This window comes from Ischnura elegans, chromosome 8, assembly GCF_921293095.1.
Source record: "Ischnura elegans chromosome 8, ioIscEleg1.1, whole genome shotgun sequence".
Taxonomy (NCBI): domain Eukaryota; kingdom Metazoa; phylum Arthropoda; class Insecta; order Odonata; family Coenagrionidae; genus Ischnura; species Ischnura elegans.
Window position 1 is genome coordinate 115387300 of NC_060253.1, and position 20111 is coordinate 115407410.

A 20111-nucleotide genomic window follows, 5' to 3' on the forward strand; every position below is an offset into this window, starting at 1 on the left:
TCCTTGTGCCATTTATTTTTATTCTCCATCGCGCTCCTCCCTTTCGGCGCGCATTGTCTCTTTGTCGTCCTTGCATTTTTAAACGCCGGCCGATTTCTCACCCACTGATCTCCTCATCAGGACTCTCGTCACACTTGCAGCACCATCCTCGAGTCCAATGCATGGACCTTGGATACATATATATATATAAATAAATGCCATGATAGGCCACAAAAAAACATAGACACAAATAAAAGAGAACTCACACGTTAGTTTCAAATTTTCGACCCCTTTGGGTCTTCGTCGGGAAGGAGACAAGGAGATTTATATCACCTGTGGTGTCCTTCAAAAGTAATATATACATAGCGTGCCCCGAAACGCATGTTCCTGTCTCTATCCTGCTATCGTGTGAGTGTGTATCTTTCATTTCATCATTGTGTCCTCGTCCATTCCTTCTGTTGGTGAGTGGTGAGCTGCCCCAGTGCCATCTATTGGTTACTCTTGTGGGCCAAAGCAAAGTTAGTTTACTGTGTATAAACTCCCGCCGAAATCATGGTAAATCTAAGCGTCCTGGTAGCGCAACTGGTAGAGCACCTGGCCGGCAACCAGGAGGTTCTGGGTTCGAGTCCTAGTAAGGCCGCATTTAAACCCTCTGATTTCTGGCTTTTTCCATCTACCAGAGCACCGTTGTCCTCGTCCTTTTTCTATTACATGTCCCTATCCCTTTCTTTCCTTACCTATGAATTTATATGTATGTTTGCGCTTAAGGCGTCGTGTGAATGAATGAAGTAGTGTTATATATAATATAGATGAACTTCTTCTTGCCCTAGGGTGGGCACATAGAAAAATTTAGCGATGTAGATAAATGAAAAATAAAAGTAAAAGTAGGGAACTTACGGGGAAAGGTTGTTTCTTACAAATTTTCGATGGGACGCTGCCCATCTTTCTCAAGTGAGAAGAGGAGGGAAAGTGAGGGTAGAAGGAAGGGTGCATAGCAGAGGGTAAAGATGGAGGGAGGAAAAACGGTTGACGGGGATTGGTTGTGTTCTAGTGGGCGCGGTTGATCGGGGTCAGGGATCGGAGAGTAAAGAAGGTATAAGTCTCAGCTGGTGTCTTTCTGGTAGGTCATTTTGAATGAGTCCCAGGAAAACAACTCACGTTTTCGAGATTTGAACGCTTTTAATAGAAGCATGGTCTTCGATCGTATCCAAAGAACACGAAATGAACTTCAATGAAACGTGCACTTACCTCGGCTGAAAAACCTCCAACGTCTTCACCATAGACCATTTGAGAATCGGTGTCTTGAAGCAAAACATAAAAACGGTGAATGCTGAGTGTTACAACCCATAAAACTTCAATAACCTCACCGCGTCGCGGCTAATCAAACTCCCGACGCGCGGAGACGAACCCTGCCGCGCGATCGAAAAATCGATGTAATTTCCGGCGACGCAAACTTATTTCAAAGATAACGGCATAAGCACCTGAAGAAATCTTCAAAGAATGCTCTCATTGCTGAGTTACTCATATCTGAGTTACTCCGCGTGACTTTGCCGAAAACCCATTTGAAACTCTACCTAAATGTAGAACTTTGTCGAAAAACAGTGTCCGCCACTTTGTAACTGCACGGTAACAATTTATCGATGATATTCTTTAATATTACGGAAAATCAAATTAAAAAATCCTATGCCAACAGATTATGTGGTTTTTTATTCCGCAAGAATCCACCCATAACTTCACCATCTACTTGCTTGGTAAGATTTTCAGAGAAAATTGAAGACGGGCGTTTTTATGGAAATTTGTCCACGTTTGAGCCTCTCTATCTCAGTGACGGGTGGGATCTATGTCAAATGAAGTACATATCCATAAATTTCAATCATTTTTAGTATACCTGCGAAGTTTCAAGTTTTTAAGTCAAAAAAAGCCATTTTGTAATTTTGTCCGGCTTTTTCCGATTTTCGCCCACTGTGCGTCGTTCTCCCGCGTGGAAATCTGTGGACTATACCGGACAAAGTGGTATGCAATGCTGAGCATATGATGAATGCCGCGAGTAGTCCAAATCGCCACAGAGCAATTTTCGCACAATTTGTGCATTGCGGGTGACTCTGGTAAAGTTATCACCTGAAGTGGCTACTCCCGGTATACTTAAATTCTTCGAGAGCGACCGCCGGTCAAAGTTCGGCCTTTGCTCTGCGGCTGTGGCGCCGTGCGAACGATTTGGACTGCTCTCGGCATTCATCATATGCTCACCATTGCATACCGCCATGCCCGGTATAGTCCACAGATTTCCACGCGGGCGATCGACGCCTCGGCAGCTTAACCGGGTAAAACACTCGGCCGGAAATCGAGGGACCCGGGTTCGAATTCCGGTCAAGGCGAATGATTTTTTTCTCTGTGGATTTTTCGCACAGTTTGTGCATTGCGGGTGACTCCCGTAAAGTTATCACCTAAAGTGTCTAGTCCCGGCACTGCGTAATATTCCTGAGAGACGCGTGTGTTGGAGCCCAGTGAAGCAGCTGCAATGTGGATTAGGCGGTGTGGCAATCGATAAGGAGGTGCCATCGATGGATTGATTCGAGCATTATTTGCAGGGATGACCTCTTTCAATGAGGAGCGATGCTTTCGGCTCTCAAACAACTATTCATCAACGGTCATCGCAGCCCTATCCTAGGCGTAGTTACTCTGAAATGCTACTGGCTGAAGGGAAGAATTCAGCATCGGAGAAATGAGTGGAAAGTTACGTGAAGCATGTCCTTGGATAGACTGCTGATTATGGTGCTTTGAGAGTAGAAACCCATGAATGGAGAGGGAATGGACCGTGTGATTCAGGGGAGGTTGTAAGTACATCATTTACAACCTCCTTGAGGAAACATGCATTACGTCAAGATTGCCCCAGAAAGTCAGCCCAGCAGTAGTTGCACTTCAGGGCAAACAAGAATGCCTTTCAACATGAGCTAGCTCTTAAGAAGCGCGTCTCTAGAGTGTATCTGTTGCTATTTCGTGCTGGCCGATTGCATGTGCTATTGTTTGAGATGACGCACCTGCCCATTCCCAGATCGCGCAATCGTCCTTATCAGGGAGAGAGAGCCCATGCCTTTAACGCTTTCTTTTCCTCCATATAAGCAGTGTCTTTGGAATATTGATATTCAGCTGTGCGATTTTCCGCTGCACAAGTCAAGCGGTTTCTTTTTCTGCTCAACAGTTTCGCGTTCTGGAAGAAAAAAATTAAATGGTGCACTGGTGCACTCTACCCGATGACCATCAAATCAAAGAGTCAAAATGCTGGGGCGGAATTCTGTACATGTTACCGACGATTGTCGATAGCGGGTCCTATGGACAACTCTCGGTACGAGCGATTCTACCGACGATAGTGGATAATCTCCTTGTCTTTTTTCCCAAAAAGGTTGTGAATTGAATATCACACTGTGGATGTGCATCGAAATTTTCATTTCAGCGTTGCCATCAGTATCGCTTAACCGAAATTTTCTCTCGGGGATTAAATTTTGCTTTGGACACAGCCAAAGAAAAATTCTACAAATAAAGTTTAGCCGAAAATATAACCTTTCAGTAGAAAAATACGGAATCGTTGCACCAACGTCGCCAATCAATTTGATCCTTTTTCCTTTTGAGATGATTGCCATTTGAAAACCGTGGTTCTCAGAGAAATATCATTTCATAGTATTTAAAATAGTAATAAACATTTATTTTCGTCGACTCTTCAGTCCTATAAATGTTGATAAATAATGGAGTGGAATCAATAGATCGGTAAGATGAGTTCTTGTGTCACGTCGTTGCACATTCCTTTTAAAGACGAATTTGTTTAACAAATAAGGCGGACATGCTGACTTGTGAAATTTATATGCCGTTATTATAGTAAAGTAGACTCGTCTTCCACTTACTTTTAGGTATTTAAGACATCTCTCTCTCACTCGAATCAGAATCTTAATTACCATGAATTTTAGCCTCAGGCCAGAGGTATAATACAGTCCAGAACACATCGTCGCGTGTTCAAGCGGAAAGTGCGCCTCCTCAGCTGAGGACATCGGTGCCTTAGGCGGGGCGAGGCCGAGAATGGAGGCGAGAAACGCGAAGGCGTCGGAACTTGCCTGATCTATGCGATAGGAGAACGATCCCACGGACTGAGTGTTGCGCTCGAAGTGTCCTTCTCCAACCATTCAAGCAGGGTCTTCGAAAAATGTCTGCAACTGCCGGGATTAGAGCCCGGATCCACGGGGGAGAAAGCAATACCCGACACTCTACACACCATCCAGACCATGCTTGGAAAGCAGAGTAAAATACATGTATTTGCAATGGCATTTGTGCGTGGAGCGATGAAGACTGTATGTTCGGTCGGTGGCATAATGGTGATGGCTTTGGAATACTCATACCCGTTTCATCGTTTACCTAACGAAGAGCATCTTTTACCAAAACAAGGAGGCTCAAGGGTGATCACGAGCAAGAATCCAAGAGACATAGGCTCTCGTTCCCACGTGTGATTATATTGCGCATGTCGTAACTGCTGTTCACTGTAGCAATATTTATTAATTTTACCTTTCAGATTAGCTAAAAAATCGTTTTTGAGGTTTTGGCGAGGCTTTTTTTCGATTCTAGCTAAATGTGCGCTGTTGCCATTTTCCGGAGGTTCGCAGCCACGTTTTTAGCAAAGTAAACAAAATCGTTATTTTTCATCTCAGAAACACGGTTCAAAGACTTACGTGATTTCACGATTGGCAGGAGTACGATGCAAACAATCATTTTTTGATGATTGGATTGATTGATTGATTTTAAAATTGCAGTCAGAGCGGTCACTTTTCGGGAGGGAGTCCCCCCGCTCCGAGGGTCGAAGACAGGCCAGCGAAGGAGCTCGGCGAGGAAAGGGTTCGGGATTAGCCAAGGTGCGTATAATAGGCACGCACCTTGGGGATTAGCGACCCTTCGGAGGGTTTACCACGCCCATCCTGGGAGTACCTGCTCCATGGTCCCACCAAACGCATCTTAACCGATAATTCTTTTAACTCCAACTTATACATATTGGACTCTCTCCATCCCACTGTTACAACAGCGTGATTTTTACTAATAGTACATGAACCTTACTCAATAATAACTTGGAACCCCTTTCATTCTAGCCTAGAAATAGAAATCAAGTTGCACTTTAAATTTTCTACTATCAATACATTATTTAGATCTGTTTTCCTTGGTTGTCCATCAACGTAATCCAGTGCATACACATCACCAATTTATTTTGATATTAATTAGGTAATTGCTTTTACTACACCAATCTTAACTAATTCTTTTAGCTTTCTTCTAGTTACAACATGAGTATCTACCGTAACTAGATGGTAAGAAGCACCAGAAAAGGAGAAGTTGGAAACGTCGATTTGTTAAACGCCGACGAGACGGCAAAATAGGGACATGTCTTCTCACTACGCATTCTTTTCTACCTTCAATCATCCGCCGATTTATATGTACAAAGATGAGTGCCCTCCTAGCAGCACACGGAGGATGAATTCTGCTGTATTCGGGGCGTGGGAGGGGAGAGAGAGGCGAGCGGGAAGGGGGGGGGGGGATCGGCCTGCCGCTCTTCTATCGGTGACGCTGCGTGAGCGTTGGAATATGTTCATCGCGGACGCGGACTCAAATTAGGCATTTTGTGACTAAACGGTGGCAGATACGTCAAAATGCACGAAATTTTTGACCTTAAAGGCAGGAACTCTGCAAAATCTATAGGGAATGACCATAAAATATTATATTTTTCGAATTTTGACCCTCCCCCCCTAAATTGCATTTGAGCGAGGGTCAGGGGTTCACGTACAGGTCTCAACATTTTCAGGCCTTATTTTTGATCGGTCCCACAACTTTTTTTCATTGGGCCAGATTGATTTGAAAAAAATCGACTTTTCCGATCCGCCCTATAGTACATGGCACTATAATGATTGTCGATTACCATATCACGCAATAATTACATCCAAATTCATGATTTGATGATAGGTCATACTGGGATTTGATACCAAGATCACACGAGGTATGTAAATCTTGGCGAGTCTCTTTCTTGGAATTCATTACTTGGCAACTACACTGTGAAAGTCCTTCTGCACACACTTCAACAAGGAATAAATACTGGAGAGACACTGATGCTGAGTACCTACTCGGCTAGAAATGAGCGAGCCAATCACGTAGACGTCATATTTTGGGAAAGTACAATTTGCAGAATGGAAAATTTTGCACGTGTTCATTAGAAATGGAAATGAAGCATTTTGGCTTGCAATTTTTTCAAACTGAATCGATTTTCTTGAAATGTTCACAATAAGTAGGGGATATACCAAGCATCAAAATCTATATCATGCCGACGGGCGCTTTTACCCTGGGGGTGGTTTCCACCCCATCTCGGGGGTTGAAATTTTTAATTATATTTTGACCAAAGGAATCGATAGAAAAGCAAATTCTAAGAATAAAATGTTCGTTTCATTTTTTTGTCAAATAAATATTTTTTGAGTTATTCACGATTGAAACTAACACTTTTTTGACGGAAAAATCAACGATTTTAATCGGTTATTGGCAAATTACTTGAAAAGTTTAATTTTATCAGGAAATTTTCAGTTACAAAACTGTAGCTTGTAAAAAATTAAAGAAAAATCCTATTTTATTTTTCCTTTATGTCCGATTCGGACCGGCTACTTGTTGATGGTTATCTTTTGTTTGTCAAACGCTAAATTTGAATGATTCAATACCAAATAGCAGGAAAACTGTATTTTTCGAGGAAAACTTATGCAATCTGTTTAAAATTATAAAAAAAAAACTTTCTTATTGTGAGGAAAAAATTTTTTATCAAGAAATTTGAGCGAGTTATGATTAAAAATAAGATCAGTCCCTACTTTTTTCTACGAAAAAATCAGTGAAGACAACTCCTTATTACCACATTAATTAAAATTGATCAATGCCCTTCAGAAGTTCTCTTTATATAAGTATTGTTAATTGATCCTAGAAGTTTGGTTAATATACAATTCTCAATTTTGAAAAAAATGGAGGTAAAAGTGGAAAGCCATTTTCTACAATTTCGTTAAAAATGCTCTTTTTTTCAAAATAACTCCAAAAAAACTGGAGATATGAAAAAAATGAAGGAGTAATGAATTGGAGCTTCTTTATTTTCCAATATTTGGTTTGCTTGAAATTTCTGTACAATAAATATTTGGTGAGATATTGATGCTTAAAACCTCTATTTACAAGGGAGCTCCACCTTATTAAAACCCTTTAAACCCCTCCCCTTTCAAAATTAAGGATTTGAAAGAAATTTAATTCACATAACCTCGTTGTTCTTAAAAACCCTACAAAATACTCTTTAGATGAACTTTTTATCGTCAAACATAAAGGAGCTATGTTTGAAATACCAATAAAATTTATTTTCGAAAAATTCGAAATCTACAATTCAGAGCATAACATTCCTCATAACCAGTATATACTTTGTGTGCTTTACGTTCGAAGCAAACAATACACTCAAATTTAATACAAAATAAACACACATACCCATAAGATGTATATACATAAGGGCGGATCGCAAAAATCGATTTTTTTCAAATCCATCTGGCCCAATGAAAAAAAGTTGTGGGACCGATCAAAAATAAGGCATGAAAACTTTGAGACCTGGACGTGAACCCCTGACCCTCGCTCAAATGCAATTTAGGGGGGGGGAGGGTCAAAATTCGAAAAATATAATATTTTATGGTCATTCCCTATAGATTTTGCCGAGTTACTGCCCTACCAGGGCAAAAAACGGACTCTTTTTTAGCAAACATACTCTCTTTCTAGGCAAGAGCCGTCGATGATCCATGGCCTCCTCTTCCTAACCTCCCATACCTACATGTATTTTAAGGCATGCCGACAAGTGTCGTTTTATAGTATATACTGTTGAAGTGCGGAGCCCGTCTACCTTGTTATTAGTATGGTCTCCTGCTAGCTGTAAAAGTTTCGGAAGGCATACTACCTTACATCGGAGAATATATTTTTAATAGAAAAACAATTATTTTAAAATTATGCCTTGCGCTCAATTTAAACTATTGATTTAAATCTCCTAAGTATGTATCACAGTAATTATTCGTAATAAACTGCGCTTCTGATAAAAGCTCTAATTTTCAGAAACATTTTTCTGAACAAACTATAATTAAACTAAAAAAATTAAATTGACACTTTTTTTCCAACTAAAATACAGCAATTAGCACTTTGTGCGGTAGGGCATACATTGGAGAAACTGGCCGCACCATCGAAACCAGGCTTAAAGAACATAAGCGGCATCTGAGGCTTGGTCAGCTACAAAAATCTGCCATTGCCGAGCATGGTGTCGAACACGCCCATAAAATTCAATTTGAAAAAACAGAGATACTTTGTCATGCCAAAAGTTTTTGGGACCGTCTCACCAAAGAGGCCATCGAAATTAAATTGGATAGGAAGAACTTTAATCGCGATTCAGGGTATTCCCTTAGCAGCACTTGGAAACCCGTTCTGAAAAAACTGACCGAATACAGGGAAAGGACGATACGACGGACAGACCAATCCGGAGTCAACACCACCAGGCGGGAAACTACCAGCCAATCCCGAGGAACCTGACCGGAGAAGGGCAGCATATAAGCAGGCCCATTCCCGCATCACAGCATCCAGTAGCCCTGATGATGAGCGCCGAGTCGGAGCTCGAAATGTCGGCCATTATGAAGCCTTTAACCCGGTGGGAAACCCGAGAGAAGTTTACTCACATCATTCGCCGGGAAAGCATCAAATCTTTCTTCATTACCTAGAAGACTTTGGAGGGTAACTTTATATATAGCATCTGGTACAATAATTTTACACGGGTAAATTGAATCCTACGCTCGCCTCACTCTTTCATAATTGGGATAAAGATTATGTCCGTGGATTTCACAGATTTTCGAAGACCCTTTACTGAATTTTTTTGAGCTGCATGGACACAATTACATACTTAGTGAGAGGGCCTCTTCGTCTGACATCATTTAAGACTCGGGGTTGCATTTTCTCCACTTGGCAAGGGTCTTTCTTGCCTCCGAGGTGTGGTCAATGTAACATCCTTTAGTAGCCTAGAAGCAGCCCCATTGCCTACTTCCCTCAAGTTCATTCTGCTGCAAATCAAAGAGCTTCAGCGGAATGGGAGGATCTAAGGCCTTTCGTTGTCCTCCTTCTCGTTCTCTCGCCACAAACATGAAAGCATGCGATTGGACGTTCGCCTGCATTGGCTAAACTAAAGCAACGTGTAGATTATGCAGCATAAGAAATCGTTATAGATTACGTCAAATAAAGGATACAAACTTAATGAACTTCCTGGATAAGACCGTCACGGGCGGCGGGGAGAGAATGGGGACTGGGAATTCTAATTTAGAAACGATTTCCGTTTTATCAACTTTCGATTTTGTTTTTAAAATCGAATTTCCGGAAGTTTCTAGAATTGCCACAAGCTATCACCATTGCTGTAGGCTTCTGCTTACATCAGATACTTATATTTCCTGTCGTATGGCCTTCCTCGTAAAGTAAAAAAAATTCCAGAAGAGCTGAAAAATCTTCTAATTAATATTGCCTAAATGGAAAGATTATTACTCCTGGAGCACATATTTCACGCTTTTAGATTTTTAAATGACGATATCTATTTTTAGCGATTAAATGAAAAGCGAACGCGCGAAAACGCGACGGCTAAGTATGAATGCTTGGAAAAGCCCGTGTGACGTCTGGCTGTTGCTGTGTGAGGCCTCCTGGGTGCGAGGCTATGAACGCCACTACGACGCAGGGTGCTTGCTGCCGAGCATGCCGGTAACGTAAAGTACCCAGCTAGCAGGTAGCGCTTGGCTTAAATAAGGATTATTAATATTAAATATGGAAGGGTCCTATCAAACGAAGGAAACTCTCCGACGATAGGCAGTTTTAATAGGTGATTATGAAGAGATGTTTCCCTGAGCTCTGTGCCTCATGCATGCATTGGTAATCTCAGACGATGTAAAACTGCTATCTACTCGTATAGAAGCTAAGTCCCTGTGACGTCACGTGGAGTGGCATCGCATGGGCGCCAATCTGGCCTTTTTCAAATGAGGATAAAATTGACCATTGCCATTCGTCTAAACCGGTATTTCTAAAACCAAATAATTTGTATATTATGAATACACTAATAGTTGGTAACGAATCCCAATCAATGCTTTTCGTTTTCTTGGATGAAGCAAACCACCCTATTAGCAATGAAAGTATTTGTTAATGGTATTCATCAGTGTTATTACACTTCAATGACCAAAATTTCAAGTTTAAAAGGCTCAATAGCAATTTTCAATCATCAATTTCCTTATGAAAAAAGATACCTAAAAATATGGTAACAATAGAAGAAATTTTATCTTTCCCATTATACTACTGCTATAAAATTTTAGACATGCCTCTGGCAACTATGGTTCCCGCTTCACTTACACCTATTTTTAATATTTATTGCCCCAGAGGTCGTCTGCGACATCTTTACCAATCAATCAACACTGTGGATTTGACCAAGCTATCATTATATATTTTATACCATGAGCAAGTTTCCCAAAGTAAGCTTGCTAGCAGTTGTAAATCCCTAAGTAAGTATACCGGTTAAATATTTTACTGTAATGCGGTGACATTTGGAGTAACTTTTTGCAGAAAATGGCATTTTATTAAGGCATTAATTGGTAAAATTTGTTCTTGACGGAATTAGCTCCGATGTTGTAAACGTTACATCAGGTGTTCCACAAGGAAGCGTAATCGGCCCCCTGTTGTTCATTATATACATTAATGATCTCTGCTCCCGCATTAGCAGTAAAATACGTTTATTTGCTGACGACGCTGTCATCTATCGCGAAATTAGTGATCACTCTGACTATGAAATTCTATCATATGACTTAAACAACGTTCATTTGTTGAGCCAAGAGTGGGGACTCAAAGTTAATCTGAGCAAATGCATGGCGGTACATTTCTTGCGGAATTCGTCCAACTCTAACCACGTTTATGCAGTGGATGGCATTAACATAAAGGCAACAGACGAAGTGAAGTACCTGGGAGTTACGATAACCTCGAACCTCACGTGGGGAACACATATAAAGAATATTTGCGGCACAGCCCTGAAGAAATTAGGATTCGTCAAGCGTATTGTGGGAAGATTTTCGGATGAGAAAGTGAAAGCAAGGTGCTATTTCGATCTCGTCCGACCGCACCTTGAATATGCAGCGAGCATATGGGATCCGGTGCAGAAAGACTTAATCCGCGAACTGAATAAAATTCAAAGGAAGGCTGCGCGTTTCGTCAAAAACTGCTACGGGCGTACAGACAGTGTTACCCAGATGTTAAGCGAGTTAGGCTGGGAGCCGTTGGAGACTCGGAGGCTGCGCGCTAGGCTTAGATTGCTTGAACAATTGAGAATGGATATCTTTAAGAGCGACACAGAGAACATAATATTAGAGCCACACTATATTTCCAGGTCCGATAGAAGTGATAAATTAAGAGAGATGTTTTGCCGAACGGATAGATATGCGAATTCGTTTTTCCCCCGAACCATAAAGGACTTTAATAAACGCTAGTCCCAACTTCGTTTGAGCACTTAATTTTTTTTTTTTAGCTGTAAACGGCTGGTGTCCTAACACCCCCTGCCACACGCCTTTTAGGCGGCTGGCGGGGTATTATGTAGATGTAGATGAAAATAGAAAAATGAAAACACGTCTACCCATGCCTTCTATAATTTGAGAGTTTTTTGTACTTTGTGATGCTTCGGATTCATGACTGAATGAATATATTGAAACTTTGTTTGTCTCTCGTCTTGAGAATGACGCGGGAGTGTTGACAGCGGTCGGGGTTTTCCAAATGAAGCTCTATATACGTGGCGTTGACAAGACCGCGATTAGACGACCGTGCGGGTATGTTCATGCCAATCGGTGGCTAATGCCTTCGACCCCTGACTCTCACCAGCTTCAGGAAAGTAATCATTTTTCGCGCATTTAGGTAAGGGAGTTTATGTCATTTTGAATAGATAACATGTCAATCTATGTATAATTACGTAGCCGTCTTGTGCTGAAGAATTGGCTGGCTGTGGGAGTATGCGTCTGGTTCAGCAACGCGTGGGGTGACGGACGACTGCTCTACATTGACGTGCTCATCAGGCGATTGGCTTTTTATGACCGCTGCTATCGGTCCATTTCGTGGAAGCGGCCCGCGTGCTGGAGTGTGAGTGAGTGAGTCACTCGAGCTTAGGTCGACCGGGTGACTCCCTCAAGTCAACATCTGTCAGCGAGGGATCACGTGCTATGTGGATTGAGAGAGGGACGTCTCGCGTTCCGAAATTCACCGTCGAAGCGTCCCGTACTCTTCCGTAATGCATTGTGTTTAATTCATCTTCGAAGAAAAAATCCCACTCGGGTGAAGAGACGGAAATGGATGTTGTGATGAGGGCTGAAATCCCTCTTATTCACTAAGGCCCAGTTTCACCAACACGGATAATATTCTCTGTTATCTCAGTTTTCAAAACCTCGGTTAAAATTATTATCTCAGAAATGTGGGGATCGTGTTTCACCAAAGACATTTTATCTTAGTTTTAAAAAACCGAGATAGTCAGAATAAATTGTTTGGCTCTTACGTTTTTCATAACACTGACGTGAGAAAAATAAATGACGGTAAGCAACCGTATGACATGGAATCAGCTTTAATAAGCCGGTAATTGTACAATAAAGTACAGAGAGAGAAAATGAACAGCAACAGTGTTAATATTGACAGTGAGAGTTAGATAAGCTCAAAAATTACGTTTTCATGGAAGGATATATTAATTTGCCTTACCGAATATCACGCACGGGTAATAAAAACTAAACAAAAAACAAATAGGGGAACCGCGTTTGGCAAGAGCAAGGAATGCGAGAATATTGCGGTAAAAAACTTTTAAGCGCCTTTGTTTAATGCATCGTTATTTAAATGTGAAAATTTTTAATTTACCGAGACTCTCAGATTTAAATAAACACAGTTCTTGGTTATTTTGTGCTACAATAATTAATTACGTCTCACATTGGTAAAATTGCGGTTTAGAAGATAACGACGTTGTTACATAGATATTAATTCAGAAAGAGAACAGAGATTAAAGGTTTTTGTGCATATATGTAAGAGAATTCAAAGAAAGGCTTGTAACATTTATGAATACGAACATATGTTGGCAAGAGTTGTCAGAATCATTGGCTCAAGAGGAGCATAGGCATGCAAAAGCTCAAGTTTAAGAGAAAGAAACATGAAATTTTTTTGACAAGGGGAGGTCATGTACCCCATTACGATGATAAAAAAATTTCCTCATGTTTATGCTTGCTTCAATTAAAATTATTCATATACATGTCGCCGTATGATCAAAATGAAGACGACAAAAAAGCTATGCAAAAGTTGCTATGGCAAAGGCTCGAACCCTGGCCCCCTTGATGAGAGTCAACGACGGTACCACTATATACCAACTGCCCGACATAGAAGATAACGCGCTATTATAGCAGTTTACATTATTATTGTATAAGGCTTTTTAAGAGTACCGCATGAAAATTAATTAATTACAGCCAAACTGAGGCCCATTTATTAGAACCACTACCAGTTTAGAGATGTGTTTGCCATTCCGAATGCTATAAAATAAAATGCATTGGAAACCTCCACCTCCCCTTGTGAGTAAAATTCGTCTTCTTCAATGAGAGCGAGAACTGCCTTTGCAGTTTCATTTTCCATTTTGGGATGAGTAAATAAATGTACTTTACCATGTATTTTAAAATAATCTGCACGCTCATTTATCCATAATGAACGTGGTCTCCGAATAGAATGTTGATATTCTTCATCGCTGTCATTCGTATTTTCTGAGAGCTGATGAAGGTGCATGCGCGCAATGCCACGTTACATCTGCCCTCAGATTAACTCGGATAATAAGTTTTGAACGGCGGAATATCGTCAGTAAAAGTATAAACCGAGATAACGGCCCAAAACCGAGTTAATGCATCTGGTGAAACGCGATTGTTGTAATATCTCGGTTTTTGGAGAATATTATCCGAGTTAATTCAATTATCCTCGTTGGTGAAACTGGCCCTTAATCGTAAAACGTATTGTTGAAAAGCATTGACGTGAGGGGGGAGAGGCGGAGCAGTTGTGGGTGCGGCGTGTGCAAGGCTCCCTTACAAGTGAAGTGGAGAGATGAAGAGAGTGTGGCGCTGCTGTCGCCCCTGTCCCCATTCAGTGCTCGCTTGGGCTTCGCTCCGAGCGGACGTCTCTTTTCTAATCGTCCTTGATGTTCGCTCGCGCGTGCCTCTTCGTATGAAGCTCTTGCCTCGCGGTCGACCGAGGTTTGTCTTCCTTCGCTTTCGCGGCAAGAAGATCTCACGTGACAGAGCTTGTGTGTGTGGATCAATTATGGGGAAGCATCGTCCTCCAAGGCGGCGGGAGTATGTTTGATGTCATGTGTGACTGGGATTGTTTTGCAAATCCAGTTGAGTTGACCTGCTCGTGCACTCACGGTGTCCTGGAGCACCCGGGGAATTTCCATCTCCTGATAAAACTACGCTGGGATTTCTGCGAGTGACCTACGAAATCGGCTTTTAATGCACTCTGGGAAAACTAGCCGAGGGCGTTGAATTATCGCAAGCGACCGCCCAGAGCTCCTCGGAAACAACAGGCTTCAGCAACTTGCGGGAACTTTCTGGTTGGATAGTTGCCAAATTGAATTTATTCACTTATTTGCATACTAACAGCCCATGTTTAGAAACTTCTTTGCAGAACTGATCGAGCACTGGACTTCAGTGATATATCGCTGTCTCGCTCGAACCTTTACCTAATTGCATTGGGTTTCTGGCGTGTGTAGTAGTGTCTACCTCTGAATGTTTCATTCAGCATTTCCGTTATTGGTCATTAATTTCTACCGCATGAGAAATACTTGGCCAAAAATACTTATGTTTGGGACTTGATGTCATCCCTATGGAAATCCCTATTAAGCTGCTGGAAAATTTGGAGAATTTTTTTATTGCTATGCAGTGGGCACCCCGTAATTTTTAGGCGGTGGACACATGTTGCGATGATCCCCCTTTAATCTTCCGCTGAAGGAGTTGGCGTCCTCGTGGATACGTTATGCGAGCAAGCGCAGACTGAAATAGACGATTCAATGCTGTTCATATGTTAGTTCGAAACACACCAGCTAATTGACCTGCGACATTTAAAATGGCGCGAATGCTTCCATTGCTGGTGTAAGTGTTAGTGTGAAATAAGAAATCACTCCAACACAATTTTGGCATTCGAAGTCAACTGGTGCTTCATGCTGCTAAACAATGAAAGTACTTTCCAATTATTTTCTTTTGCCGTTATGATTGAATGTTTTTGTTATTGCCCTGATTTTATCGCGTGTTTTTTCCTTGTTTATGTTTTTCATGGCTTAAAATTGAATTAATGGCAGTAATAAAAGTGGAGCGACAACGGGGCCAAAGCGAAGACTCGGAGGCGATTCTCGATTGACTTGACAGTGTCTTTTGTTGTGAACCACAGTCGTCAGTAGATGTGCAATGGACCGCCTCCTCCTCATTCTGCTGCTGCGAGTCACAGATGACATCGGATCACGCTCTCTGCGATCTCTGTGCTGCACGCGCTTGACTTGATAAGTCGAGAAAAATGAAATCGTTCCTCCTCCACAGTGAAACACGGACGGAGGCCTCGTGACCAGTGGAGGATTTCAATTCACCAAAAGAAGCATTCTCGCGTGCCCGTTTTCGTGGTTTGATTGGCTTGGATTGGACTTGAGCGCTTCGGAAGATGGACTTTCGCACGGCGGACCGCTGTGGGTTGTATGGGTGGAGCAGTGCTGCGGAGAGCCGCTCCTTGGCCCCGTCCGCTCCTCCCAAAGGCGGCTCCCTGGACCGTCGCCTCGGCACGCAGCGGGCGCAGTGGTGCTGCTCTGCCGACTGGCCGCCCTGCTCTACCGCACCCCTGCACCCTTCTCCACTGTAAGTGACACGCCGCTGCTGCCTCCACAACTGGCTGTCAACACAATTATGTACTAGAATTCTCGTAGTATTTACCCGAACGGATCCATTAGTTCAGTTATTGGTGGATTTTAGAGTAGTATGTGTCATCACGTGAAATTGTCGATTTTAATTTTTATTTAGTTCAAATAACCTCTTAACTTATATGATACTAGCTCACCCGGTGAACTTCGCACCGCCTAACAATCAATGAACAGTTTACTTACACCATCAATACTTCAGAGCGGCTGCACTGATTCTAATCTGTTTTTTTTTAAACCTTCAGTGAGCGCGTTAAATTTTGTTCCGCGGCTGGGCGCGCGGGCCGCTCAGGTGGCCCAAATTCCAATTTTTTTGTTGCCTTATCAGCTTTTTGCAAAAACTTTTTTACAAACAATAGCATTGGACTATTTTTATTCTTCCGTGAACTTTTTTGTCAATAGAGATCACATTTATAATTAATTTGGAACAAAATTCATACTTGTTGAAAATCGTGAAATATTATGGGCATCGAAAATCCATGATAACCAAATTTATACAAAAAGTTGAACATTTATTTGTATATATCTAAATGGAATGCAAAAAGTGATAAATATATAGTGATGGAATATTTTTTCAAAATTTTCTATATTTTTAAGTAATGAAAGATAAACGATTTCCTTAGATTAATGAAATGATCAGATTCTCAACAGAAATGAATATGCTTGAACAAAGTGTAGAACAAATGGAGCAGGAATTTTATTAATAAATTTTTAGTTTTACTATCATAGTTTTACTGACAGAATTTTTCATCGGGTTTAGGAAAAGGAGGTATGACCATGAGGTAAAAAATCATTCATGAATAAAGGTCACACACATTTCCCGTGGGTGATCTTTTCGTGTCCTTTCCCCGCATTTGATGCACCAACGCCGTTTTGTTTTATCATGGCCTCATACACAGGCATTGTATGGTCCATAACAGGTACATCTTTCGATTGGAGGGTTCACATATTTCCACCAATGCACGAGCCCGTGCTCTTCATTGCGTTGGGACAATAGCAATGGGGAACATGCATGAAATTTGTTCATCATGCTAGTTAGTCTCATTGAATAGAAAATTTTCTCACGATTCCAAATATGTAAGCCAAAACTCCCCTAGTACTCCACAAACGTCAGTAAATGCTTATTAAAAGTGCTCAAATATCGCTTGAAGTCACGTGACCTGAAACGCCTTCTGACGTCATCGCTCAGTACACCATTCACTTCGCTAAGAGAGTAGAGCGGTAGAGTATTAATGCAAGATATCGAAGTAAAACTCATTTTTGAGCATTTTGGTAGTTCCTCAAAGGGCAAATTGATTTAAGAGGGATATTAGAAGGCAGAATACGACAGTTTACTTTTCGTCGACTCCTTTGTATGGCGGCTAATTTTCTGAACAGCAATTATTTTCGACAAATTTGCATTTGAGTCCTCGTAGATCGATTTTCTATCAATTTCCTCAGTCTGTCATCAGTGGATACCGTGTCGTGACGTCACGCTCCGATGACGTCGTGTTTTCAAGCAGCCGATGAAGTTCTATTTTTAAAGACTCATAACTCAGCTAAAAAGCATTATTCATCCGCGAAATTTTCGGTGAGTACATTTGCGGTAGGGACCTTCTTATTTAATCACTTTAAAAAATTGTGCATGTTCCCATTACACTCTTTTTCATGATTTGCATTTTTATCATTTTGCAGGCTATCTTCTGCAGAAGATTGCGTCTTGCAAATTGAGAAGATTTTGAATTGACCTTGAAAACACTGAGATCATTGACAGCGGAAATTTTCAATAAATCACAAAAAATCACCATAGGCCACCGTCTTATATTACGCGATGCATTAAATATTGCACGTGCAAGAGTTGTTCCAGTCTATCCACGCCATTTTTAGTTCTATTTTAGAATGTAATCATATCAGGTTTATTTGTCTGCGTTTTTTCAGGATCAATGGCAGAATCGTGGTGCATTGTGGAAAGAACAATTACTGATTTATTTTTTGTGGGCAGCGTGCAATTCTTTGGAAAGCAAAGAGTGACAAAGTCACTGCTCTGCTCAGTTGCTGCTTTCGGAATTTCTCTCTTATTTCTTTTTATCGTGGCAACATATGTTAACCCTTCTTCTTTCTGCATTTTTTTTTGGCGAGGGGAGCAATAGTGAACAAGTTGTCACCTTTGATGTTTCTGTTACTGCCCACAACTGGTTTAACTAACCGAATAATAATAGCATCAGCAGAATTACTACTTCAGTACGGTTCTTTGAGCTGAAAATAAGTTCTATGAAAAGAAGACTTACTTTTAGGAAATATTCCTTTTTTGCACTTGATTTCCGATCTTTTAATATCTCCATTTATTTGACCACACCATTGTGTACAACAACAACAATTTTGTACCCAACAGAAAACATGACTTCTAAATAAACAACCATTCAAGTAACATAGAAAGCAAAGGAACATTGATTCATTGAAATTGTTTATTAGCAATAATTGTTGATTATTATTATTATCATTACCATTTTCAACTTTGTGTGCGATCATCGTCCTCATATGCGGGTTCAGTCCCGCCAGTTATGGCTGCTGCTCTCTCATTGGTCCGTTTGATCCGTCTCCTCCAATTGGCATCCAAGTGGTAGCCATCGTCTCTATTGAAAGTGTTCGTTCGGGCCATCTCAATTGATTCTTGGATAAGTCTGGGATGTAGTCCATGAAATGAAGCTCAAAAAAGTGCAAACCCTAGCAATTATTTCAAACTTTATCGATTTGGGATTTGAATAAAAATTTGGGATTAGAATGATCCTACCGTCTACTTCAATATCTATACTATGCCGATGGGCGCTTTATATTTTTTAGGGGTAAAAACTACCCCTTAATGCCAAAAGTTAAAAAAGTACATTTTAAAGTTTTATTTGGGTAAAATTTTGTTTGCATTATTTGAATAATGATTGTTTTATACTTTGGAACATTATTTCAAAATATTTCAACCGTTAAAAATCAATCCTTATTGGGGGCTAACGTAAAAAAATTATTTACCCTAAAAATATTAATTATTCGTTACAGTGTTTTAATTCAATGATGTTGTGGTTTCAGAATGTACTAATTTTATTTTGTAAATTTTCAACCCTTAAAAACCACCCCATGTGAGATTGCATTGCTTATAAACTACTGTAATAAGTATAAATAGGAAAAAACTAAAATTAATTTCAAAAGTTAATTTACACAAAAATGCACTAAATTTTTTATATGCAGTTAAAAGTAAAACTTATACAAGAACATATAAAATAATTCTTAATCTTTAACTATTAAATCATCGTCGTCGTAGGCGTCATTCTCGTCTTCTTTTAAGACTGTACAATCCTCACCAGAGCACCCAGAAGAAATAGAAGTGCAATATTATCCCTTTTTTCAGCCAAATGAAACGGCGCACCCTTTCTGTGATTATAAAAAAATAATTTTGAGAATTTCTTCAGGGGCAGGTGGTGTGTTCATTTTAATGGGGTCCAATAGTAAACAGCTTAATGGATATTTATGAATATATTACACATAACAAGATACAACAGATACTGTATGGCGTCCAGTCTTTCCGCAACGCACTTGCACACACGCTACACTCGTACGAGCGCACACATGCGCACGTGCTTACGTGTGTATAGAAGCATTATGGGTGTGTGTGTGTTTATTTTGGTGTAAATTTGAGTGTATAAGTCAGTGCCGAACGTGTAGCAAACAAAGTATATACCGATATTGTGGATTATGATGCTCTGAATTGTGCTTTTCGAAATGTTCCAAAAAAAGTGGATTGGTTTTTCAAACATAGTTCCTTGGTTGTTTACGATAGAAAGCTTATTTAATAATTATTTTGTCGTTTTTTTAAGGGCTAAGAGGCTATGTAAAATTTATTCCTTTAAATTTTAGTTTTGAATGGGGCGAGTTTTAAGAGCTTAAATAAGATGATGCTTGCTTGTAAATAGAGACTTTAAACGGCCATATCTCACAAAATATTTATTTTACAGGAAATTTAAAGAGAAATCTTTTACGAAATTGTAAAAAATCGTTTTTCACAATCAGGTCCAATAAAAAAAATTAATGATTTTAAATGGATGAAACTTCTGTTATTTATTGGTAGCATTTAAGTAAA

General features: G+C 40.5%; 1 protein-coding gene across 6 annotated transcripts in view; it reads left to right on the forward strand.

Moving 5' to 3' along the window:
• Positions 1 to 20111, forward strand: part of LOC124163549 (transmembrane and coiled-coil domains protein 2) — a 410710-nt gene that overhangs the window by 133330 nt on the left and 257269 nt on the right. For 2 of the 6 annotated variants that reach the window (XM_046540529.1, XM_046540531.1), the window contains exon 1: positions 14189 to 15947. The exons of 2 other annotated variants lie outside the window; for them this stretch is intronic. In XM_046540529.1, the coding sequence (XP_046396485.1) occupies positions 15757 to 15947 (191 nt within the window). In that variant the 5' untranslated portion in view covers positions 14189 to 15756. Of the gene's footprint in view, positions 1 to 14188; positions 15948 to 20111 lie in introns of those variants that run through there. 2 more of the 6 variants (XM_046540528.1, XM_046540533.1) reach the window with 2 other exon arrangements.